Genomic DNA, 21,703 nt, shown 5'->3' on the forward strand with positions numbered 1-21,703 from the left:
CGAGGGCTCTCTTGGCACGAATGAACTGACCCACAGCTGACCTTGGGGCATGCGCAAATATGCGTTTCCCTCAGTGAGCCTGCTCGCGCAGTTACTGTGCAAGGTCAGGGAGGATGAGGAGCAGGTCTTGCTAGTTGCGCCCCTCTGGCCCAACCGGACCTGGATGTCAGAGCCCTCCCTCCATGCGATGACCCTCCCCTGACAGATTCTTTGAGAGGGAACCTACTCTCTCAGAGACAGGGGACCATCTGGCACCCTCGTCCCGATCTTTGGAATTTCTTAGACGCAAGGTAGACTTAGGCAACCTACCGACTGAAGACAGCTCTGCTGGTCATGTTGGCATCGAAGAAGCGCAAGTTACCTTTGCCAAGGGCACTTGACCATGACAGACCCTGGCTTTTAAACTTGTTGCTGGCAACAGTCTGGATGATCATTTTCTTCAGGTCCAGGGCACACAGCATCCACTTCTCCCAAAAAATACATGAAATACTGATTCATTTGATTACAGTTCACTGTCCCACAGTGCGATAGTCCATCCCAGATATCTCAGAGCCCAGAGAAGTCTACTTTCTTGTAGACACTGTTAACACAGGGCCTCTTTTTGGCACAGTAGTTTTAACAGACATTTGTAAATGTAACAATGTATTGTGGTACTTGACAAAGGTTTGCCAAAGTAGACCTGAGACAATGTGCTGACTTATAAATAATCTTATAAAAGAATGAGATCATGGAAGTTCATTATGCTATGCACTTATGTGGTGGCGCTAAATAAATTAATGTGTTAGGATCATGTATCCAAGTAATTTTAACTTTCTCATTTCTTTCAGGTGGAGGTTTCGTGTGAGGACTCATGGACACTGACGGCATGTGAGGCTCTGTCTCGAGATGCAGTCATTCACGGGGCGTTTGCAATGGGAAACACCTGTGTAGTTCGTACATCTGGAGTAGATAAGGACGCTGCCGCCATCGCAACCTGCTGCAGAAACCATCCTTTACATGGGACACAGGATCACTGAAGATCTCCATTAGGCCTTAAGTAGATGTTTTCTTTCTTTTCTAAACACGTAATCAAGGACTTGATACTGAAACGTGGGATACTGGAGAGCTCAGCTCTGCCACTATAGAATGTTTTATACTGAATATAACCATAACTGATCTGGACATTACATAGAAGGTGAAAAACCACTTAAAGGGGGCTATACATTGAGGAATTTCTATGTAGTGATAAGAAAAAAAAAGACCACTTCCCTGACTTTATAGTCTATGAAAGCCTATAAGCCTAAGTTTTATGCGATATACAGTTGAAGTTTGAATAATTAGACCCCCTGTAAATAATAGTTTTAATAACTCATTTCTAATGACTGATTTATTTTATCTTTGTCATGATGACAGTAAATACTATTTGACTAGATATTTTCACGACACTTCTATACAGCTTAAAGTGACATTTAAAGGCTTAACTAGATCAATTAGGCAAGTCATTGTATAATGATGGCCTGTTCTGATGACAATCAAAAAATATATACAGCTTAAAGAGGCTAATAATTTTGACCTTAAAATGGTGTTTAAAAAATTAAAACTGCTTTTATTCTAACCAAAATAAAACAAATAAAAAAATATATATTTGCTGTTAAACATCATTTGGGAAATATTTAAAAAGGGGAAACAATTCAAAGGGGGTGTAATCATTCTGATTTGAACTGTACTTAGCATTTGCTTTACAGTGGTAAATGGTTTTACTTCAAATCAAAGAACCTAAACTTGTATTCTGGGATTAAATGACCAGCAATACGCTGCTTTCTGCAGTTCACTTTACGGCCACCGGTGTCGCTAACAACAAGAGTTTCTGAATCCTACATATAACAGGCCCTTCAAAAAATACTTTGTTTTTGCGAATAAAATAAGCACACTGCCTGATACCAGGATTTTTTTGTTTTGGCTGTATTAAACATCATGTATATCCTGCAAAATGAATAATAAAATATTTTCGTTAACAACATTACTAAATATTAGTTTTTTTAAGCTTAATGTGATGGCAGCAATGGTAATAATAATGATGTAAAAATAGGACAGAAGAAAATTTATATGAATGATAGTGATGCATAGAAAAAAATCTGTAAACGATAACAATAGTGTGTATTTAACTTTACGAACTGATCAAAATCTATATACTATATGCATGGTCAATAGCTATGTTTCCATTAAAAAATGTGAATTAACTTTATGCGCAAAACTAGATTATCGCAAAAAAGACGTGCGAATAAAGCAGCGTTTCCATCCAACGAGTTAAATCGCTCAAAATCGTTACTTCTAGGGCTGTGTGATTTAGGGAAAATATCTAATTTCGATATTTTTGACAGATATTGCGATTTCGATTTGATTTGCGATTTAATTTTTGTAGTCAAGCTTCAAATCAATAATTTGTGTCGTAGCTTCTTGCTGCTAAAATGCAGTGAGTTTTAGTTAATCAAGGAACTGAAGTTATTTTCAGTTCCTTTTATTCAAATTTATTTTTTAATATTCAGAAATTAAACACATAAAAAGCATAAATAAAAAGACCTTACTTTTCTGTTAACAATTTGGACTCAAATTAGACAGTGTAGCTTATCATAAAAAAAAAGGAAAAAAAAAAGTAATTATAAAAATACAACACACTCAGCAACCTAAAATGGCTGAAACAACTTGGAAATTGGGCTTTGCTGTTGCTTGCAACCAGATTGAGTGTCACTGCCAATGTATTCAGTTAACATTTTAGCAAGACAGTCATCATGCAATTGTGCTCACCTTATTTGCTAGTAAGACTATCACACACAGACTGCAGTCATGCATTTACTCTGGGCAGGGAAAATTAAATAATACAAATATATTTCATAATGCAGCCTCTTGCGATTAGCTAATCGTAACGTTTCAAATGGCAAATGCAATTTGATTTCTATTAATCGCACGGCCCTAGTTACTTCCTGATTATCTGGCGCCAAATTTCAACAGTAAAAATTGAATTTGCTGCGGTAAGAGAAGCTGCGTGAATCTTTTCTTCATTTAATAACTTGTGTCTCAGAAGACAATCCTGACACACAGTGAATGCGTGGTGGCGTTTTAAGATGTCAGACACGGAGTGCAGACACTCTTAATTCAGTAATAATATAATATCAACAATACTGAAATGGTTAAGACGTTTTACATTTCAGATGGTTTACAATGTGTTCAGCCAGCTGGTTTACCCAGTCACACACGTTTTAACATCACATGATCTCTTATAACAAAATCACAAGACCTTTTTTAATGTGCATACTGAAATTTGTCCAGTAATTCTTTCCATTGCAGGGTATCTGCACATTTTTTAACAGAAAATTTAAGACCTTTTAAGACCTTTTTAAGTCCTCTAAAATGAAAATTTAAGACTTTACCTAAAAAAAAAAACAGGAAAATGTTCAGTGTGAACACAGAATGATGTGGTGAAGTATGGCGGCAAATCTATGGCGGCAAATCAATGGCAATATAAATCGAGCGCAGCGGTGATGTTTGCGCGCGAGGAGAAGTGAACCGTGAGCAGATTACTTGGTTGACTTGGTTTACTTGTTATCTCTAACGCTATTGGCTACTGTGCCTTTCCGGAAGTTAGCCGGGATTGGACGCAAGTTAAAAGATCATGCCGTTAAATATATATACAATTTGCAAGTCATAATCATAAGAAACTTTCTGAGAACTTTATGAACTTTATGAGGATTCAATCTCAAGAAACAGTCAAATAATATCCAAAATAATGACTTGCATTCTTGTAACATGACTTTCTGAACCCATTTGATTTGTCCGTGCAGCACTTGTCTGGTTTGTTGTATTTTACTTCATTATTAACCACAACAGCAGTGCTCATTATTACACTTGGGGATGATCTTTCTAGGAAATATTGTCTTCAGAAGAGTTTATTTGCGTTTTAGATCTTTATAGATAATTATAATTAATTTATCTTTATAGATAATTGTTAACATTGTTTGTAATATAGATCAGTGTAAAATATATATATCTATATATATTATATATATTTTTCAATCTCATTTTTAGTTAATGATTGAATAACCTGCATATAAAGACTTCAATCAAAAATGATTAGCCCAATTAAACATAAAAAATACAGTGACAGACATTCAGATGGGTTTTTATCGCCACCTATTGAGCAACAATTTAATTTCTACAATCTTCGTTTGGCTTTACTCACTATCCATTACATCATTCCACTTCAGAGGCATACAAATACTACTTTCTATACGACAGGCCCACATCTTAAAGGTCACATATGCAGTTGAAGTCAAAATTAGTAGCCCACTTTTTTCTTGTTTTATTTCGGCAAGAATAAAAGCTGTTTTAATTTTTTAAAACCCATTTTAAGGTCCATATTATTACCCTCTTTAACCTATTTATTTTTTTCGAAAGTCTACAGAACAAACCATCGTTATACAATAACTTGCCCAATTACCCTGCCTAGTTAACCTAGTTAAGCCTTTAAATGTCACTTTAAGCTGTATAGAAGTGTCTTGAAGAATATCTAGTCTAATATTATTTACTGTTATCATGGCAAAGATAAAATAAATCAGTTATTAGAAATGAGTTATTAAAACTATAATGTTTAGAAATGTGTTGAAAAAAATCTTCTCTCCGTTAAATAAAAATTAGGATAAAAATAAACAGGGGGCTATTAATTCAGGCGGGCTAATAATTCTGACTTTAACTGTATAGTGGAATAACAGACTAATGGCAATATATTTACTATAAACCTTTGTACTTTATGCACTGCATGCATGTATAGCCTATTTTGTATACTATTGTCCATCCAATTTATTCTGACTTGTTCTTCATAGAAAATGAGTCAAGGACAATGAATCTTAGAAAAAAAAAGATTTTTATAAATTTGAACACGTTTAGTTTGAGTTCAGTTTAAATATAGGTGCTAAACTTCATCAAATGGTTCAAAACACATCTAAAGTCTGAATTATTCGTCCTGATTTAATAGCCCATGTATATTTTCCCCAATTTCTGTTTAATGGAGAGATCTTTTGCCACATGGTATAACTCTCTCTTTCTCTCCCAAGTAATAAAGTTTGTTACAGAAATATATCTCATTATTTTGATATGTCATTATATGACTTGGTCATGATGGTAAGAATAGGTATTATTATGAGATTAATTATTACAAAAAATATCTCATTATTGAAAGTAAGTCTCCACCTATTATTACTGAGAAAGTAAGTCTATGTTTCACACTGTGACATTATGATAAGATTTCCTATATAATTTTATTTAACGGGGAAACTAGCTTACCTGCGTCCAATCCCGGCTAACTTCTGGAAAGGTAGAGTAGCCAATAGCGTTAGAGATAACAAGAAAACCAAGTCCCGCCCTAGGACTCACAAAAATCTAAACTGTTTCGCGAGCAGAGAGAAGAACCAGCGAGCGAGCGGAGAGAACTGATCGCGCGCGCGCTGTAGGCATGACCTCGCTCGCGAGAGCGTACATCGTGCGCACAGATGATAATGTGCACGCGCGGGACTTGTTTTCTCGCGCTGGATCAGTTGAGCGCGCGCGTGAAGATCCCCTGTGCGCTCGCGAGCTGTAATTTTCTCGCGTGTAGACCTGTAATCTGCTCACGGTTCACTTCTCCTCACGCGCAAACATCACCGCTGCGCTCGATTTATATTGGCATTGATTTGCCGCCATAAGACGAGTCGGACATGATATTTAAGATCCCACATGAAATTTAAGACCTCCTTATGGAAAATTACAGAATTTAAGACATTTTCAGACCTTAAAAATCGAAAATTTTATTTAAGACATTTTAAGACTTTTTAAGCACCCGCGGGGACCCTGCATTGTAGTTTATGTGCATCTTTTTTATCAGATAAAAAGTTTGTCCTCTCAGTTATGTGCAATTACAAAATGTATGTGTATCTTGGCGTTTCTATCAATCGTTTTTTTTATGCGCAGATGGATGGAAATGTAGCTAATGTGTAAACCAGTATATTTACATTACAAATTTGATATAAACGTTGACATCTGAGTAATTTTACTGACACGTACAAAGTGACAAGATTGGTGAAAAGTTGTGCATTCCAATTTTTATATCAAATGTTTTCATTGTCAAACTCTGATGTACAAATTAAAATGTTTTTTTTTTTTAAACATGCATTAACAGATTCCTTTACACATCATACACACTCTCAGCAGAAATGAATGGGAGAATCATTAGTTATTAAAAACCCAAGCATCTTCAACCCTGTCCTGGTAACAGATCTGCAGAGTGGTTGGGTACGAGCATCTACAGGAGTGGGGGAGGTTAAAAAAAAAAAAAAAAAGATTGATTGAAGGGAAGAGGAACCAATGATTGTTTTATCACACCCTGGTCACTCAAGTATACCCTACAGTACCTCAGTGAAGAGTTTAACTGTGACTCCGCCAGCTTTGTTTCTGAAAACTAATGTTAAAGCAGCTGAGCTGAAATTGGTTTGATGGTTGCGCATGTGCATATTCCAGCAAAATAAGAAAGATGCCTGATACCCAGGCACTGATCTGATTGAATTCTCCCTCATATCTGCACCATGTGCCGTTTTTTTTTTTTTAAACTTTAAAAATAAAAAACGCTAATTCTAAAACACCACATCTCCAGCAGTGTATTAGCATGGATTTAACAGTAAAGGCAGTTGTGAGGACTGCAGTGTTTCGCTGACTGTTAGAGGCCGACACAAAGCAGAAAAAAATAAATAAAAATCAGAGACCCTGATGATAAAAAAAAAGTTCATAAACCAGCCTTAACTGCATTTACCTGGTCTTCCAGCCCGAGCAAATGAGGAAAACAAGAATAGTCTTTCAGCCAGAACAGTTCAGAACTGAATTTCCCAAATTACTATCTTAAATAAACAAGCTTAAGTTGTTGCTGGTTTTAGTAGGTCTTGCTTTAGCACAGTGGTGCTCAACCCTGTTCCTGGAGATCTACCTTCCTGCTGATTTCAGTTGCAACCATTATCAAATGCGCATGCCTGTAATTATCCAGTGCTGTTCAGGTCCTGATTAATTGGTTCAGGTGTGTTTGATCAGGGTTGGAGCCGAACTCTGTAGGTAGGTAGATCTCCAGGAACAGACTTGAGCACACATGCCTTCGCAGTTTGACCATTAGAGAGTTTAAGTGCACAAACCTCCTCTTGAATTAGACCGACCAGCTAAAAAAATATATAGTACAAATTGGACACTTGGTCAAATGAGGAAAACGAGAAATATTCAGGAGCCAGCTTTACATAGTCTTCCAGCCAGAACAGTTCAAAGTTGAATTTCCCAAATCAATCTAAACCAGAAGTCACTTAAAACCAGCAATACAGGCTGGTCCTGTTAGAACTTAGAAACCAAATGATGATTGTATTCTGGTTTACTGGTCTCCCAGGTTATGTGTCAAAAACTTCAACAAGCAGCAAACAACCAGATTGGTCCTGCTGAAGTTATATATGTAAACCAGTTTAACAAGGTATGCTGGTTTAACTGGGCATTTTTGGCATAACCAAACAAGAAATTTACAGCCCAAGCAACCTTATTTAACAATTTAAAGCAGTGTTTGTCAACCACATTCCGGGAGAACCACCAGCTCTGCAAATTTTTCATGTCTCCTCAACCAAACACAGCTTATTCAGATCATCAGCTCATTAGCAGTGACTGAAGGACTTGTAATGGGTGTGACAGACAAAGGAGACATCCAAAACATGCAGTGTTGGTGGTCCTCCAGGGATGTGGCTGGAAAACACTGATTTAGAGTACACGAGACTCTAAAACCAGCACACCCAAGCTCAACCTGTTGAAAAAAAAAAAAAAAAGTTGAACAAGCTTAAGTTGTTTGCTGGTTTTAGCAGTTTGACCATTATAGAGTTTAGATCAGTGGTGCCCAAACTCGATCCTGGAGCGCCAGTGTCCTGCAAAGTTTAGTTCCAACCCCAATCAGACACACATGGACTAGCTAATCAAACTCTTAAGCTGCAGTAACACTTGGCTTTTCTCCCCATAGACTTCCATTCATACGCAAGCGAATTCGCACGCAGGGTCATGCATTAAGTTTCGCAGTTCGCTGCGGTGCAAAGTTCAAGCTTGGTGAAATCTGACCTGCGAAATCGCATCACTTGACTGCGTGAGACAAATCGAGGATCAAAACATGACCTCTCTGGACAGAAATTTAAAACATGGAGCTATTGCTCGCTTTTTTAATGTCTAATAAGCTTGTTTAATCCCGCCCTTTTTCGCAGTGCCGTACTACAGAATTTGGAACACTTGGTCAAATGAGGAAAACGAGAAACATTCAGGAGCCAGCTTTACATAGTCTTCCAGCCAGAACAGATAAGGGTTGAATTTCCCAAATTACTCTAAACCAGAACTCACCAGAAGCCCAGGCTGGTCCTTTCATAAATAATATTAGAAGCCAAATTATGTTTGTTTTCTGCTTTTCTAATCTCCCAGTTTGTCAAAACTCCAACAGCAGCAGTCACCTGTTAAAAAAGTTGGTTTTATCAGGTCTTGCTTTACTAGTTTGATCAATATGGAGTTAAGTGAACAAACCTTTGAATCAATAAATTAGACCAACCTGCTGAAAAAAAATATGTAACTAGTACAAGATGGTGTATCAGCCTGACTGAATCAAAAGTGCCTAAAACTCAATTGAAACCAGCAAACCACTCTGGTCCAGTTAGAAGAAGAAAGTTTGTTTTGTAAGTTGGTTTTGATAGGTGGAACTCTCAAGTTTGAGATTTCAAAGCTCCCTCAAAACCAGCAAAAAAAGCTGGCTCTTTTGAAAAACAGAAAAGATCATAATAATACAATGTTCTAAGTTCTAATGTTGTAAGATGATCTCCTTGTGTTGAACCTGGTTTCTCAGTTCAACCAATCTTTTAATGGAGATCATTAAATACCAGATCTTTCGAAAACCACAAAATAGAGTTTAAGTGCACAAACCAACCCTGGAATCATCAGACCCTGCTGGAAACATTAAATTTAAATAATCCAAGATGAACACCTGGTCTATCAGCTTGACCAATCTTAAACCAATAAACCAGACTGGTCCTTTTATAAATAATAAATATTAATAACAAATTGGTTAAAGTTGGTATGCTGGTTTTAGTCTGTAGACAGCTCTTGAGTTTAACAGCCCTTAAAACCAGCAAATCATGCTGGCTCTTTTGAAATAAAAGAGTTAAACCATTTCAAGATGATCTGCTGGTTTATCATCTTAACCATTCTTTCAAATAGCCCTAAACCACTCTTAAACCAGCAAATGGGTCCAACATGGTGTGCTGGCTTTACCTGCTCTCTCAGCCAGGTAAAATAAAGGGTCACACTTTACAATAAGTTAATGTTAAGTAATGCATTTACTAACATGAACAAACAATGAACAATACATTAACTACAGTATTTATTCATGTTATTTAACGTTAGTTAATGAAAATACAGTAGTTCATTGTTAGTTCATGTTAACTCATGGTGCATTAACTAATGTTAACAAGCATGGACTTGAATGTTAATAATGCATTAGTAAATGTTCACTTATGATTAATAAATGCTAAAAAAGTGTTATTCATGATTAGTTCATGTTAGTAAAAGCATTAACTAATGAACCTTATTGTAAAGTGTTACCAAATAAAGTAGTTAAAGGTCCCAATCACCAATGAAATTGTGGCTGGCTTCTCATAGCCATCCAACTGGATCAGACAAGTCTGGATGGGAGATCAGCACCCGCTCGGGCTGGTTAAAGACTTTTGTTTTCCTCAGTTGGAAGACCAGATAGTTTCAGCTCCGGCCAGTTCAGGCCATTCTCATCCAGTAAAAGAGTCTCTCACAAAACAAACATACAAAGCGCAGCGACTTAAAAACATGTCCGACAACAAGAGCATGTGTGAACGTGAGGTAAAAAGCAGCGCTACGATTTACTCATCAGCAAACAACTGCGTGAGGTGGTGTTGAGGTCCTTCTGCTGTAAACACTGAAGCATCAAAACGTCAGCTAAATATTCTAGACTAAATACAAAATGAGCAGCTGAATGACCCTGCGGACTCCCACCGGTGTCCTCATGTGTATGTGTGTGTGTACATGTTGAGTGGCTTCAGGCATTTGTAAAGCACGACTGCTTTGTGTAAAGGCGAGGAGGCGAGCAGTGTTTTGGGGAGGAGTCGAGTAAAGGCACTTTACTAAACACCCCGTCTCGTCCCTCTAAACAAGCTCTATCTCTTTTCCCTTCCCCTTCACCCCCCATTTCTGCCCCATCCTCGCCCCGTCTTCCGATTCATAAGGCAGACTGAACGGAAAAGATGCAGGCAAACAAACGACAACAACGAAAAATGGAGAATTTGGCAAAAATCAACCCTGAAAAAGTGTCTCCTTGACCTTCACACCAGAGTGTGACAAGACAAAATTAAAATGGACAAACAGAAAGAGCAAGAAAGGCAGTTTCTCAGGAAGATAAGCTTGTTGGATTGTGGGTCTTGCATATGTCTTCCGCTGTAAAGTTTGTCTTGGTTTTGCGTGAAACAGCTTGTGTCTTCTGTTGCCCAGCGGAGAATATGAAGGATGGACAGAGAGCAGCGAGGGACATTTCTGTCCCAATTGTCTCCACGTGATGAATTTGTCACGAACTGAACTCCAATATAAAGTGCATTTAAAAAACGCCAGCGAGAAAGAAGAGAAGTTGAGAAAAAAAACAAATAAACAAAATGGTGTGATTATTCGACTCTCAGAGACCTGGCACGTTCCTCTCTCATTCGTTTTCTGTTTTTTTTTTTTTTTTTTTTTTTGAATAGACTTGAGGCACCTCTAAGACAGATCCAGAAAAATGAAAATAATAAAGAAAAATCAGTAAAGGATTCTTAAAAATATTATTTTACATTTGAAATTACACGTATGGAACACATCTTTACATTTCTCATGAACAGTATCTACGTAATTACATTGGCAAATACACGCTGATTTCGGATTTCTTTTTAAAACGCCCCCGTCTGGCACTGTGGAGCAGTAGTTTCCTGCGTAAAAACCTCAAGGAAAACGAGAGCCTTTGTTTTTATTAAGTCCCATTCGTCTGACAGAACTCGTCGAGTTTGACGAAATAACTGAACAACTCAATTTCATCCAGCCAGTTTTTACCACCAGTAGAAAAAAAAAAAAAAATAACGCTTTTCATTCACGTCTTCCACGACGCGTCCTGAAGAGCGAGCGAGTGCTCCGACGGGCCCTTTGACTGCTTTCGGTCCTATACATGATCAAATGCAGTTTTCTGATTGTCTCTGTAGAGCCACAACATTTTTTTTTATCTGTCGGAGGGAGCATTTTTGTGTTGTTTTGTTGCATACAAACGGCTGCGGTTATGGGTCCACGTCTTCTAGATCACTCCGAGAGTCACCCAGCATCATTGGGGATTCGGATCCCTGAGAGAAAGAGAAACACTGTAGTTATGGAAGTTATTTAATAATGTTTTTGTTTTTTTTTTGACGATGGACTGAACTCTACCTGTCTGAGGCTTCGGTCTGAGTTCTCATTGGCTGGACTGCCGTCAGATCCATTACTGCTGCCGGACTGATCCTTCTCATTTAGTAAAGCTGTGGCATAGGCTAGCGTGTCCTAAACAACACAAACATAAACACACAGATTAATTTTGGACTTCATATACATGACCAGGGTTTCTGCAGGTTTCACAAAGTCAAATTTAAGACTTTTAAGACCTTTTTAAGACCATTTATGAATAAAATTTTAGACTTATTCAGAAAAAATATATATATTGGTCACACTTTATTTTGATTGTCCCTTTGCTAAATTTAAGTTACATGCAACTAATTCTTAGTAGATTATAGGTAGACTTTTAGGTTGGGTTTAGGGTTAGTGTAAGTGGACATGTACTTGCAAAGTTTCGTATAGTCAGTTAAATGTCTGTTGAAGGAGCAGCATCAGCAGGCATTAAGCAGACAGTCTAATAATACTTAAATGGACCATCAAAATAAAGTAATACCAAAGTATTATATTATAATTAGCTATTTCTTTTAAATAAATTGTCAAAACAATCAACGTTGTTGTATACATACCGTTTTTCAATAAAGAATATCTTTAAAAACTATAATAAACTAAATACATGCACAGCAGTCTGTCCAGGTCAGTGTCCTCACCATATATGGACTATAAATACACAGAGAACTTTTAAACTAATATGATTCCAGACAATAATTAAAGCATATTGTAAAAAGAGTTATAAATAGGGTTTTGTTAAAAGTTCTATATGGATTGTTGGTGATTGGATTGTTAGGTAGCTTTACATGGACATAGGAAAATTAAGACCTGTTTACAGTTATTTAATATGTACAAGACAAAATTTCAGTGAATTTAAGACTTCATTCATTCATTTTCTTGTTGGCTTAGACCGTTTATTAATCGAGGGTTACTACTATAAGGGTTAACTTATTCAGCAAGTTTTTATACGCAGCGGATGCCCTTCCAGCCGCAACCCATCTCTGGGAAAGAATTTAAGACTTTTTAAGGCCTAAAGTTAAGCTTTTGAAATTTATTTTTAAATGTTAAGACCCGGCAGACACCGGTAATCTTCCAGCAGAAAACTGACCCTAAGCACACCACCAAAATATCAATGTAGTATCTTCACAACAACTCAGTGAACGTCCTTGAGTGGCCCAGCCAGAGCCCAGACCTAAATCCTATTGAACATCTCCGGAGAGATCTGAAAATGGCAGTACACTGTCGCTTCCAATGCAACCTGATAAGAGTTTGAGAGATACTACAAAGAGAAATCTGCAAAAATTCCTAAAGACATATGTGCCAAGCTTGAGGCATCATTTTCAAAAAGACTTGAAGCTGTAATTGGTGACAAAGGTGCATCAACAGAGTATTGAGCAAAGGCTGTGAATACTGTTTTACATTTGATTTTTCTGTTTTTTTATTTTTAATAAATTTGCAACAATTTCACAATCTTTTTTCACATTGTCGTTATTGTCAAATATTATCATTGTACACAGATCAATTTGCAAGACATCAAGAAATTACTAGCTTAACATGTGACACATATTGGTTTTGAATAATGTAATGAGATCATGTAAATGGCGTATGATTCCTCTTGTTGACCAATCAGAGAGCAAGTGCTGTACCTGTGCTGAAATAGTGCGCTGGAAGGTTTTAGCTGTGGACGTCTCATTCGATACGTTACTCTGAGGAGTCCAGTAGTGCTCAGACATCTGAAAGAGGAGAGGATCAAATAATAAATGTTATTTCAAAACAAACACCAACTGAAGTTTTGTGTGCGTATGTGTGTGTTTTCTCTTGCCTTCTTCTGAAGCCACTGCACTGCCCAACTCCAGTGTCCTGAGAGCTCCTTAAAATAATCCTTAGCTGGAGAACATCTAACAAACATACGGAGACTCGTAAGTGCACAGCAGACAGAAACATTCATCGCAGTTTATCAATCACAATATATCAAAGAATGCTTCGTTTATCAGACTATCATAGCATAATTAAACTAACCTAAATAGAAGCATAAGAAATTAGATATTGTTTGTTCAGATTCAAACAGTAAACAAACAATGCTAAAATAGATTCATCAAATTACAACATCAAAATACAAGTGTCAATCAGACTTTCAGCATTTAATAAATTAAAACAAAAGAAAATGTAAAAACCCTCATTCATCCGTTATCTTTTTTTTAAGCATTCAGAGTGGAGATCAAAACATTTATTAATTATTAATTAACCCAAAATCATATCGCATGAGAAGGGAATGCCTGAAACTCGGTCAAAATTTTTTTTTCGCAAAACAGTCTCTACATTCATTTGAGCTGGTGTTGGAAAAACAAATGTGAATAATGTGAGATTGAAATGCATTTGCTGAAGAAACTGTACATTATATATATATATATATATATATATATATATATATATATATATATATATATATATATATATATATATATATATATATATATATATATATATATATACACATTACACCAACATGACCAATGAGCTGTCTTTATTGGGCTTGCCTTGTGTGTTATTGATTACTAGGTTACCAATATTACAGTCAGTTGTTTGTTATGCAATATTCAGTATAACATAAATGAAAACAAACACTATAAACAAACGGCAATAACCAGAGATGCATAAAGTACTAGAGACCCAGACTTAAGTAAAAGTACAAGAGCTCTATCCAAAAAGTGACTTCAATAAAAGTTGAAGTGCCCTTTAAGCACCATAGTTAAGTGGAAGTACTAAAGTATTTAACATTTCCTGTACTTAAGTATTGCAAGTAGTTTATTTTAGAATTTACCAAAGTACTGAAAGTAAAAGTTCAAGTATTGTGTAAGGTATTAAAGAAAGCAGTCAATAGACATCATATTGTTTTATTTATTTTACATATCTTTTTGGGGGAACATGATTAAGCAGAATGAAAAGAAACATGGCTTACAATACTGTTTTCTCTCGCGGTTAAACCACAGATCTGACAGATCATAACAGCTTTAACACACTCCTTTCAAAGTTGTGTGTCACAAAAACACTCTGTAATCCACTCAAAATGCTATTGAAACCCATTATCAGAACGCAAATTACCGGATGTAAATGCTGTAAACAGAAGTTCTAAACATTCTACAGCAAGATGCTGGTCACTATTGCGCCCTCTATGCAGCAGCCAGGTAAAAGGTCTACAATTGTAATGAGTAGGGATGTGAATCTGCACTGGTCTCATGGTTCGGTTCAATTACGATTATCATCGATTCTGTTCAATTTAATATCTCGATGCATCGACGATGCTTTCTATACATAATTAGATTTTTTCTTCACAACACAATATATATATATATATATATATATATATATATATATATATATATATATATTTTTTTTTTTTTTTATTAAAATTTATTAATATATTTATATTTATATCTAATTTGTAATACAATTTTGTTCTTTAATACAGCAGTAAGATATAGGAACTGTCCCCTTAATTTGACCCGCTCAAAGAAAGCACTTTCTAAATGTATCAAACAAAACTTCAATTCATGCACAGAAGACAGCAGAAGCATTTATAGCAAAAAACTTATGTAAAGATTATAATCCCGCCTGCTTTTTGAGCGCTGACAAGCGTGGTCTTACACCCCTATAACTGGTTATTGTTTTCACCTACTCAACAGAAAGGGTTTTGATCAGCTTTAGAAATTAAATCGCTGTTCACCGATGACAGGAAGAACAGCCGTGGTTACAGTCTTTATATGCGCATAATATGCGGTTATCACAGCTAATGCATAATAGACACCGTGAAGAAAACTCACGTCAGGCACGCTTGTGTCTGGATCACAAATAACGCTTTAACAGCCAAGAGGAGAGTAACAGTTACCTCACAAACAGGCCAGCGGGTCAAAAGTCCAAAAGGAGACAGAGGCAGAGATGGAGTTTTACAGCATTTCTCCGTAGAAGTGAAATAGCGGTTAATGTGCTGTGCTGCCTTCATTGTCAATGAAAGACTGTCCAGCGGACAAAAGTAGTTGAACTGTGCAAAATTATCTTTTTAAGTAGTAAGAGCGTTATTTACTCGCCCTCGCCTCCTTCGCCATAGTATACCACTGCCACATCGCGCATAGGAGATATATGACGTCAGTACGTAATAACTGGTTATGATCTATTACTGAACAGATATCAATAACTTTGACACCCCTAGTAACGATGCAGCACATAAAAACCTATCGGAGTAAAAGTATTAAACTCATAGAAAATATGTACTGAAGTAAAAGTGTAAGTAGGAAAAAAAAAAAAAAAACAATACTCCTGGGTAATACTGGGAGTACAGATACAGCCTTTTAGTACTTAAGTACAGTAGTGAAGTAGTTTTACTTTGTTACTATACATATCTGGTAATAACTAGCCATGTTTTAGCATGACATGCCCTAATTAGGTGATAAAAATTATAAGAAGGTATTAATGAACCACTGAAATGGTTATTTGAACTTGTTCATTGAAGTGAACTGTCTTAAAGATGCTGTCTGGGGAAATGTCTTGAATAATTTGAAGTCAAATTATTAATTACTTCCGTTTTATTTTAAAAGCCTCTTAAAGAGCAGTTGATTACTATTGATGGAGTCGATTCCAACCAGTTTAGAATCAAAGAATCTTTCGGATATCAACTCCAAGCCCATCCTAGAATTCCACACTTACTTTTGTGCCAGTGTGACAAGGAACTTCACACACTGGTAGCAGCGACTGCTGTCCACATTGTTGCTCTGATGCATCAAAGCTGTGAATAAATTAAAATACCATGTTAGTAAAAAAAAAAAAAAAAAAAACAAACTAATCCTATAAATCCTAAAATGAAACAACCAAGTGATCCGATCCTTACCCAGAAGACCTTTTTCAGATTCAAAAGCAAATTTGAGTCTCTGAGACTGCAGGGGATCTTCTAACATCTGAAAAGATTAAAGTAAAGTGTTACATTATTATAGTATACTCAAAAACAATATTCAAAACTGCACACAGACGTCACTTACCAGGATTTCCAGCAGCATCTGAAAGACGTTCTTTAGTTCATGAGGAGGAGCTGTTTCCAGATGATTCTACGATTGCAAGAGCATATTATAAGAAGGATTGTTGCAGGTTCATTTGCATTTGTAAAAAACTAGAGGCAGGCTAAGATTGCTTGTATTTGTTTATCTGTACATTTATTGAAGTATGTGCATATGGTATTTTTAGCTTCCAATAAATGATAAACTGTACATAAAATGAAAGATTTATTTATATACTGTACATTTCAAATAGTCAGTGTACCGACCTTGAGTAACTGCAGGACTCCAAGTGAGAAAGGTTCATTACAGAAGGAGCTGTAGGTGATCATCTCGATGAGAAAGGACAAAGGGCCGGACAACTCGCGCATGGCAAACATCACCTAAAAAACAAGCGCCTCGGTCAGCAGTGTGTGATACATTCAGATAGGTCCTGTTTAAACCTCATATTAAAATGTTTTTAAAATGTTTTTTGTTAAGTGTGATTAGAAGAATGTGTTTATACGCTTTAAAAATAATTGTGTGGATTTATAAAAACCTTAATAAAATCTCTGAATCTCACACAAGTGATATGAAAAATAATACTAGTGATACCTCTATATTAGTTTTTATATCTGTTTGGCTTTTGTACCGTATAATTCTATGGATTCCCATTCTGGTTACTAAATTCATTAAAATATATGGACAGGGTTCATAAAAGCACATCTTAATAAAAATCAAGGACTTTTCAGCATTTTTTTCAGCACCTATTTTTATTTTCAAGACTGACAAGCAATGTACTAAACACCGGAAATGTATTCTTAGCAATCCATAAAAAACATTCCATAGAAACTACCTATTGATTTATACAAATAAAAAACAGTAATAATAATTAAGTGATAATATAATATTAATAATTAATAATATAATAAACATCCACATATATTTATATATAAATAAATTAGTAAAATGTATTGCTAGGCACGTCATTTTGTCAACTTTAAATGTGATTAAAAAAATAGAATCTTGGCAGATAAGTGTCCTATTCTAACAAAACATACATCAATGGAAACATTACAATTGATGTATGAATCTTGATTTAAATTTATATGAGTATATCAAATTTATATGAGTATATCAACGTTTTAAATGGGATATTTTGAACTGCACTGTATGAAACCTCTTTAAATGGTTAAATATTTTTTATTTATTTATGTAAATTGGCTTTGACACAATCTGCATTGTATAAAATACAATATCGATATAAAGATGAACTTGATTTGATTTAAATAGCAAGAGAACCATACAGTCTACCCATAGACTTTCTGTTATCAGAAAAGTGGTCACAAGTGAAGTATCTCAGCGTCATGTGTGTACAACGTTTCCATCATATCATTGTGATCCAATCAACCCTAATAGGAAGTGTAAATAGGGCCATAGAAAGAGAGACAGTTACCTCCATCAGATATGCCTGTCCATCAGCCTTAAAGAGCAGAGTGTTGATGTCTGGATGGAGAGGCATGAGGACTGAAGACGGAGCCACCAGACCTGATGAGGCCTGCTTGAACACTCCTTGAGCTGAACACACAGTAGAACAGTAGTTTTCATTACATATTTATGCCATCATTAGTAGTTTTGGTTTCCAGAAAGGTGCTTTTACCTTCCGTCCTCTGAGATGTGAGGTCAGTGTGAAGCACCATGAGGGCCAGAGTGTTGTGGAGATGCAGGAACTCTCGAGCCTGGGCTGAACTCCAGCGCCGATGCTGGAAACACAATATTAGCAAAATACTATTTAGATCAGTTGTGCTTGCGTTGCTGTTTTGATCCATTTTCTCCCTTAGTTTGGTTTGTTTAGACATGTATGAACTAGACATGAGTCGGTATAAGATTCTGATTATGATAGCCTTGGAAACAAAATGTCACAATTTCACGGTATTGACAATGACATATACAACTTGAAAAGGCATCTTTGGATATCTTTCTTTTCTTTGGATGTTATTAAGCCACAGCACTTTTCAGGGGCCTTATGTATCAACGCTGCATACGCACATTAACTTTGCGTATGCCAGGTTTCACGCTCACGTTTGGATTTACTAACAATGAAATTAACGAGAGAATGTGCGTTGGTCTATGCCAACTTCATGTCTGGCATACGTGTATTTCTTGTGTGTGTTTGTTTTATTTCCATTGGCGACTTGAAGAGGCAATAATGTTAAATTGCACACTAAAAAGTATCACACTAACACGTGTAAAACACTGCTATTAATTTATAATTGATAAAATGGGTTAATTGAATTATTTTTTTACCAATTATGTGATTTAGAACATATAAAAGCACTTGCAAATGTATACAAGTCTATGGCAATGGCAGTATTGGCCTTATTAGAGGACATTGTCAATGGTAAAATCCGAAGGCTACAAGGTGGCAGGGTGTGCGATGGGTAACTTCTTGGAGAGTGATGTACTTAAAGATATTATTTCAGCTATGTTTTTTTTTTTTTTTTTAATTGAGCGTAATTATTTAACTGCATATCAGGAGACTGCGGTTATCCATTAAAGACGTGGCTGTTAACCCCCCTCAACAACCCACAAACTGACCAAGAGCGCAGAGTTGTAGAGTGGGCATTTGGGCAGCTGAAAGGCCGGTGGCGCTGCCTTAAGAGTGAAGGGGTGTTGCTATACTGCCCTAACAAAGTGTTCCTTTAATACATCTGAGTCTCCCACAGACACGGATACTACTCTAGAGAGTAAAGTGTTGCCTTCAATTGAGGCAACTCTCTCCTCAAAAGCTGCACCTTTACATCGGACCATTTCTTTTTTAATTCACTCACATTGCGATGTTCAGACCCCACTGCGTTAACAGAGTCAGCTAAACTCTCCCACTTTTTTTTTTCTTTTGTTATTAATTCCGGAGGACAAACTTGCAAATAACAGTTTTTCTCCGGTCTACCTCTGATAGGAGCACCTCCAATTCACATTCTGTGAGGTTTCTTTTCTTGCTTGCTTTTGCCATTGCTTTTTCGTTTGGTTTTGACAAAGTCATTACCGTATTTATACAGGGGAGGAGACAGGGAGGGGTTTTGCGCTCATACACGTGTGCTCAGTTTTACGTTAATTCAGATGTACAAAGAGAATTGTACGGAGTCTTTCATACATCTGCATTTTTTTACTGCGTATGGACAAATCTATAAATGTGCGTACGCAGTAGAAAAATCAGATTGTTTTAGTATTATTTCATCGCAAGTCTTTATACATGAGGCCCCAGGTCTATAGCATGCATGGCGCAGAAGCTATTTATTTTGTCAAATATTTGCTGAATTGTGAGCTGACCAGTAGCTTTTGATTTGGAGGATCATTTTCTGCTGAAGACACTGTTGCAAAAAAAAAAAAAAAAATACACATACCATAGGAACAGTATCGCAGAAAATGTTTGCAGTTTTAAAACCTTGACTTTTCCAAATGCTGTAAACCTTGAAATCAGTTATCGTCCCATCACTGACACATTTTGACCAATTACACTATGTCACACTAGATATTGAGCAAGTGAAACTTGTTGAGATGGTGCTGTGATAAGAGGGGGATAATACATGATGATGCGACATTGCTAAAATGAACTTTTCAGTACTGGAAGCCCATGTTTTGATCTATTAATCTCACACATTCACATGATGCTAAACTTGAACTTTGCTACACAGCAAAACGTGAAATATCTTCGCATAGGCTTTAAAAGTGTATCTAAAGAAAATCAATGAGCTACAAAAGTAATTTTGTTCATTTTGAATGAGTAAATAGAGATAATATGTAATATTTAATAATATATATAAAATATTCACAAGCTGTGGTAAGCTTGGTCAGTGCTAACAGAGGATGTCTACAATACCTGGTTGTTTTGCCGGTTGGGTCCCAGGAGGAAGACGAGCATGCGGCGATAAGCTGAATGTTTGAGAAGCAGCTGACAAGGCCCACAGCCCTGAAACACACCAACAACAGTGGATCATTTTAGGCCCAGTTTACACTAAAGGCTGATTTATACTTCTGGTTCAAGCGCATGCGTATGCTACGGCGCTGCTGCATAGCCCTACGCCGTGGCCGTCGCGCAATTTTCAAAAAATGTAACTACACATGGCAACGACGTGTAGCGCAAGCTCTGTGATTGGTCGGCTTGGTAGCGCTGTCGAGTCTGGGCGGGACCGAGAGCCGCGCGAGCCCAATGGAGTGATTGTTTACAAGTGTGGAGCTCCTGATGGAAAGCGTTTTGGAAGTGTTAATGCAGGCCAACAGAGACAGCACGCAGAAGTATAAATGCACAGCTACGCGCGTTCCATGCGCCGTGGGTTACACACGTCACTTGACACAGAAGTATAAACCAGGCTTAATACGTCTTTGTTTTAAAACGCATAAGTTTTGCTCCGGTTACGCCATCTGTCAACTCTCTGCCGAAGTTTGAGCTCAGAAAACGGAGCATTTTGGAAATGCTGGAGAGGCTGTTTTCATTCTAAAATGCTGCTGCTCCATCTCAGTGTGGATGGGAGAAAACAGAGACATATGAAAACGAAGGCGGGGCTGCAGACATTCGCCTCTCTGACTGGCTCTTTTCCTCAATATTAAGTAGCCTATACACAGTTTAGTCCTGCATCCTCTCCTTGTAAGTTCAGACTTTGCAAGTTTGATATAAAAAACAAACTCCCGAGGACACGTTATGTAAATCTTCAAAGGGAACAGTGTACTTTATAACCTTATTCACATCATCCTGGATACGTATGTTCTTTCACTATCTTAACAATAAAATGAAAACATGACATAAGGAACTGCTATTTTCATTTTGTTATTAAGAACTTAACAGACAGCAGAAATGCTGAGGCGTTGTGCTGCATATATGAGCGTCATCTTCACTGTATGCATATTTATAACAAAATGGAGTCTATAACAGAACTGCCTCCTTTTATTTTCATTGAAAATACAAACATACCCTCTCTTTTGCTAAATATCAGTTTTAATAATCAATAATGGCCATTAAAAAAAGTATAACGTACAATAAGTTTATACTTTATAGGAAATAAAGGCAAACAATCAGAAAATATACAGAATGTACGTGGTTACATTAATTATCAACTTATCTTTGCGCTCAGCCAAAACATATTACCTGAGAACAAGTAATAGATTCAAAAGACCAA

At 36.6% G+C, this 21,703-nt stretch overlaps 2 protein-coding genes and 1 long non-coding RNA gene across 9 annotated transcripts in view; 2 read left to right on the forward strand and 1 right to left on the reverse strand.

Annotated features, from left to right (window-relative positions):
- The window catches only part of pcsk9 (proprotein convertase subtilisin/kexin type 9), a 36,074-nt gene extending 34,073 nt beyond the window's left edge, over positions 1-2,001 (forward strand). For all 3 annotated transcript variants that reach the window (XM_073934057.1, XM_003200677.7, XM_073934056.1), the window contains one exon: positions 828-2,001. In XM_073934057.1, the coding sequence (XP_073790158.1) occupies positions 828-1,016 (189 nt within the window). In that variant the 3' untranslated portion in view covers positions 1,017-2,001. The remainder of the gene's footprint in view (positions 1-827) is intronic.
- usp24 (ubiquitin specific peptidase 24) overlaps positions 1-21,703 on the reverse strand; it is a 746,345-nt gene that overhangs the window by 595,129 nt on the left and 129,513 nt on the right. For 4 of the 5 annotated variants that reach the window (XM_073934053.1, XM_002665668.8, XM_009294572.5 and 1 more), the window contains 11 exons: positions 20,410-20,499; positions 18,190-18,292; positions 17,986-18,107; positions 16,820-16,933; positions 16,539-16,604; positions 16,391-16,457; positions 16,210-16,288; positions 13,331-13,406; positions 13,155-13,241; positions 11,518-11,628; positions 10,871-11,435 (listed from right to left, as the gene is read on the reverse strand). The exons of the other annotated variant lie outside the window; for it this stretch is intronic. In XM_073934053.1, the coding sequence (XP_073790154.1) occupies positions 11,373-11,435; positions 11,518-11,628; positions 13,155-13,241; positions 13,331-13,406; positions 16,210-16,288; positions 16,391-16,457; positions 16,539-16,604; positions 16,820-16,933; positions 17,986-18,107; positions 18,190-18,292; positions 20,410-20,499 (978 nt within the window). In that variant the 3' untranslated portion in view covers positions 10,871-11,372. Of the gene's footprint in view, positions 1-10,870; positions 11,436-11,517; positions 11,629-13,154; positions 13,242-13,330; positions 13,407-16,209; positions 16,289-16,390; positions 16,458-16,538; positions 16,605-16,819; positions 16,934-17,985; positions 18,108-18,189; positions 18,293-20,409; positions 20,500-21,703 lie in introns of those variants that run through there. 5 annotated transcript variants of the gene reach the window in all.
- Positions 2,076-9,691, forward strand: LOC141379531 (uncharacterized). The gene is made up of 2 exons (XR_012396341.1): positions 2,076-3,325; positions 5,871-9,691. It is a non-coding gene; the product is annotated as an uncharacterized lncRNA (long non-coding RNA).

This window comes from Danio rerio, chromosome 20 (genome assembly GCF_049306965.1).
Source record: "Danio rerio strain Tuebingen ecotype United States chromosome 20, GRCz12tu, whole genome shotgun sequence".
NCBI lineage: Eukaryota > Metazoa > Chordata > Actinopteri > Cypriniformes > Danionidae > Danio > Danio rerio.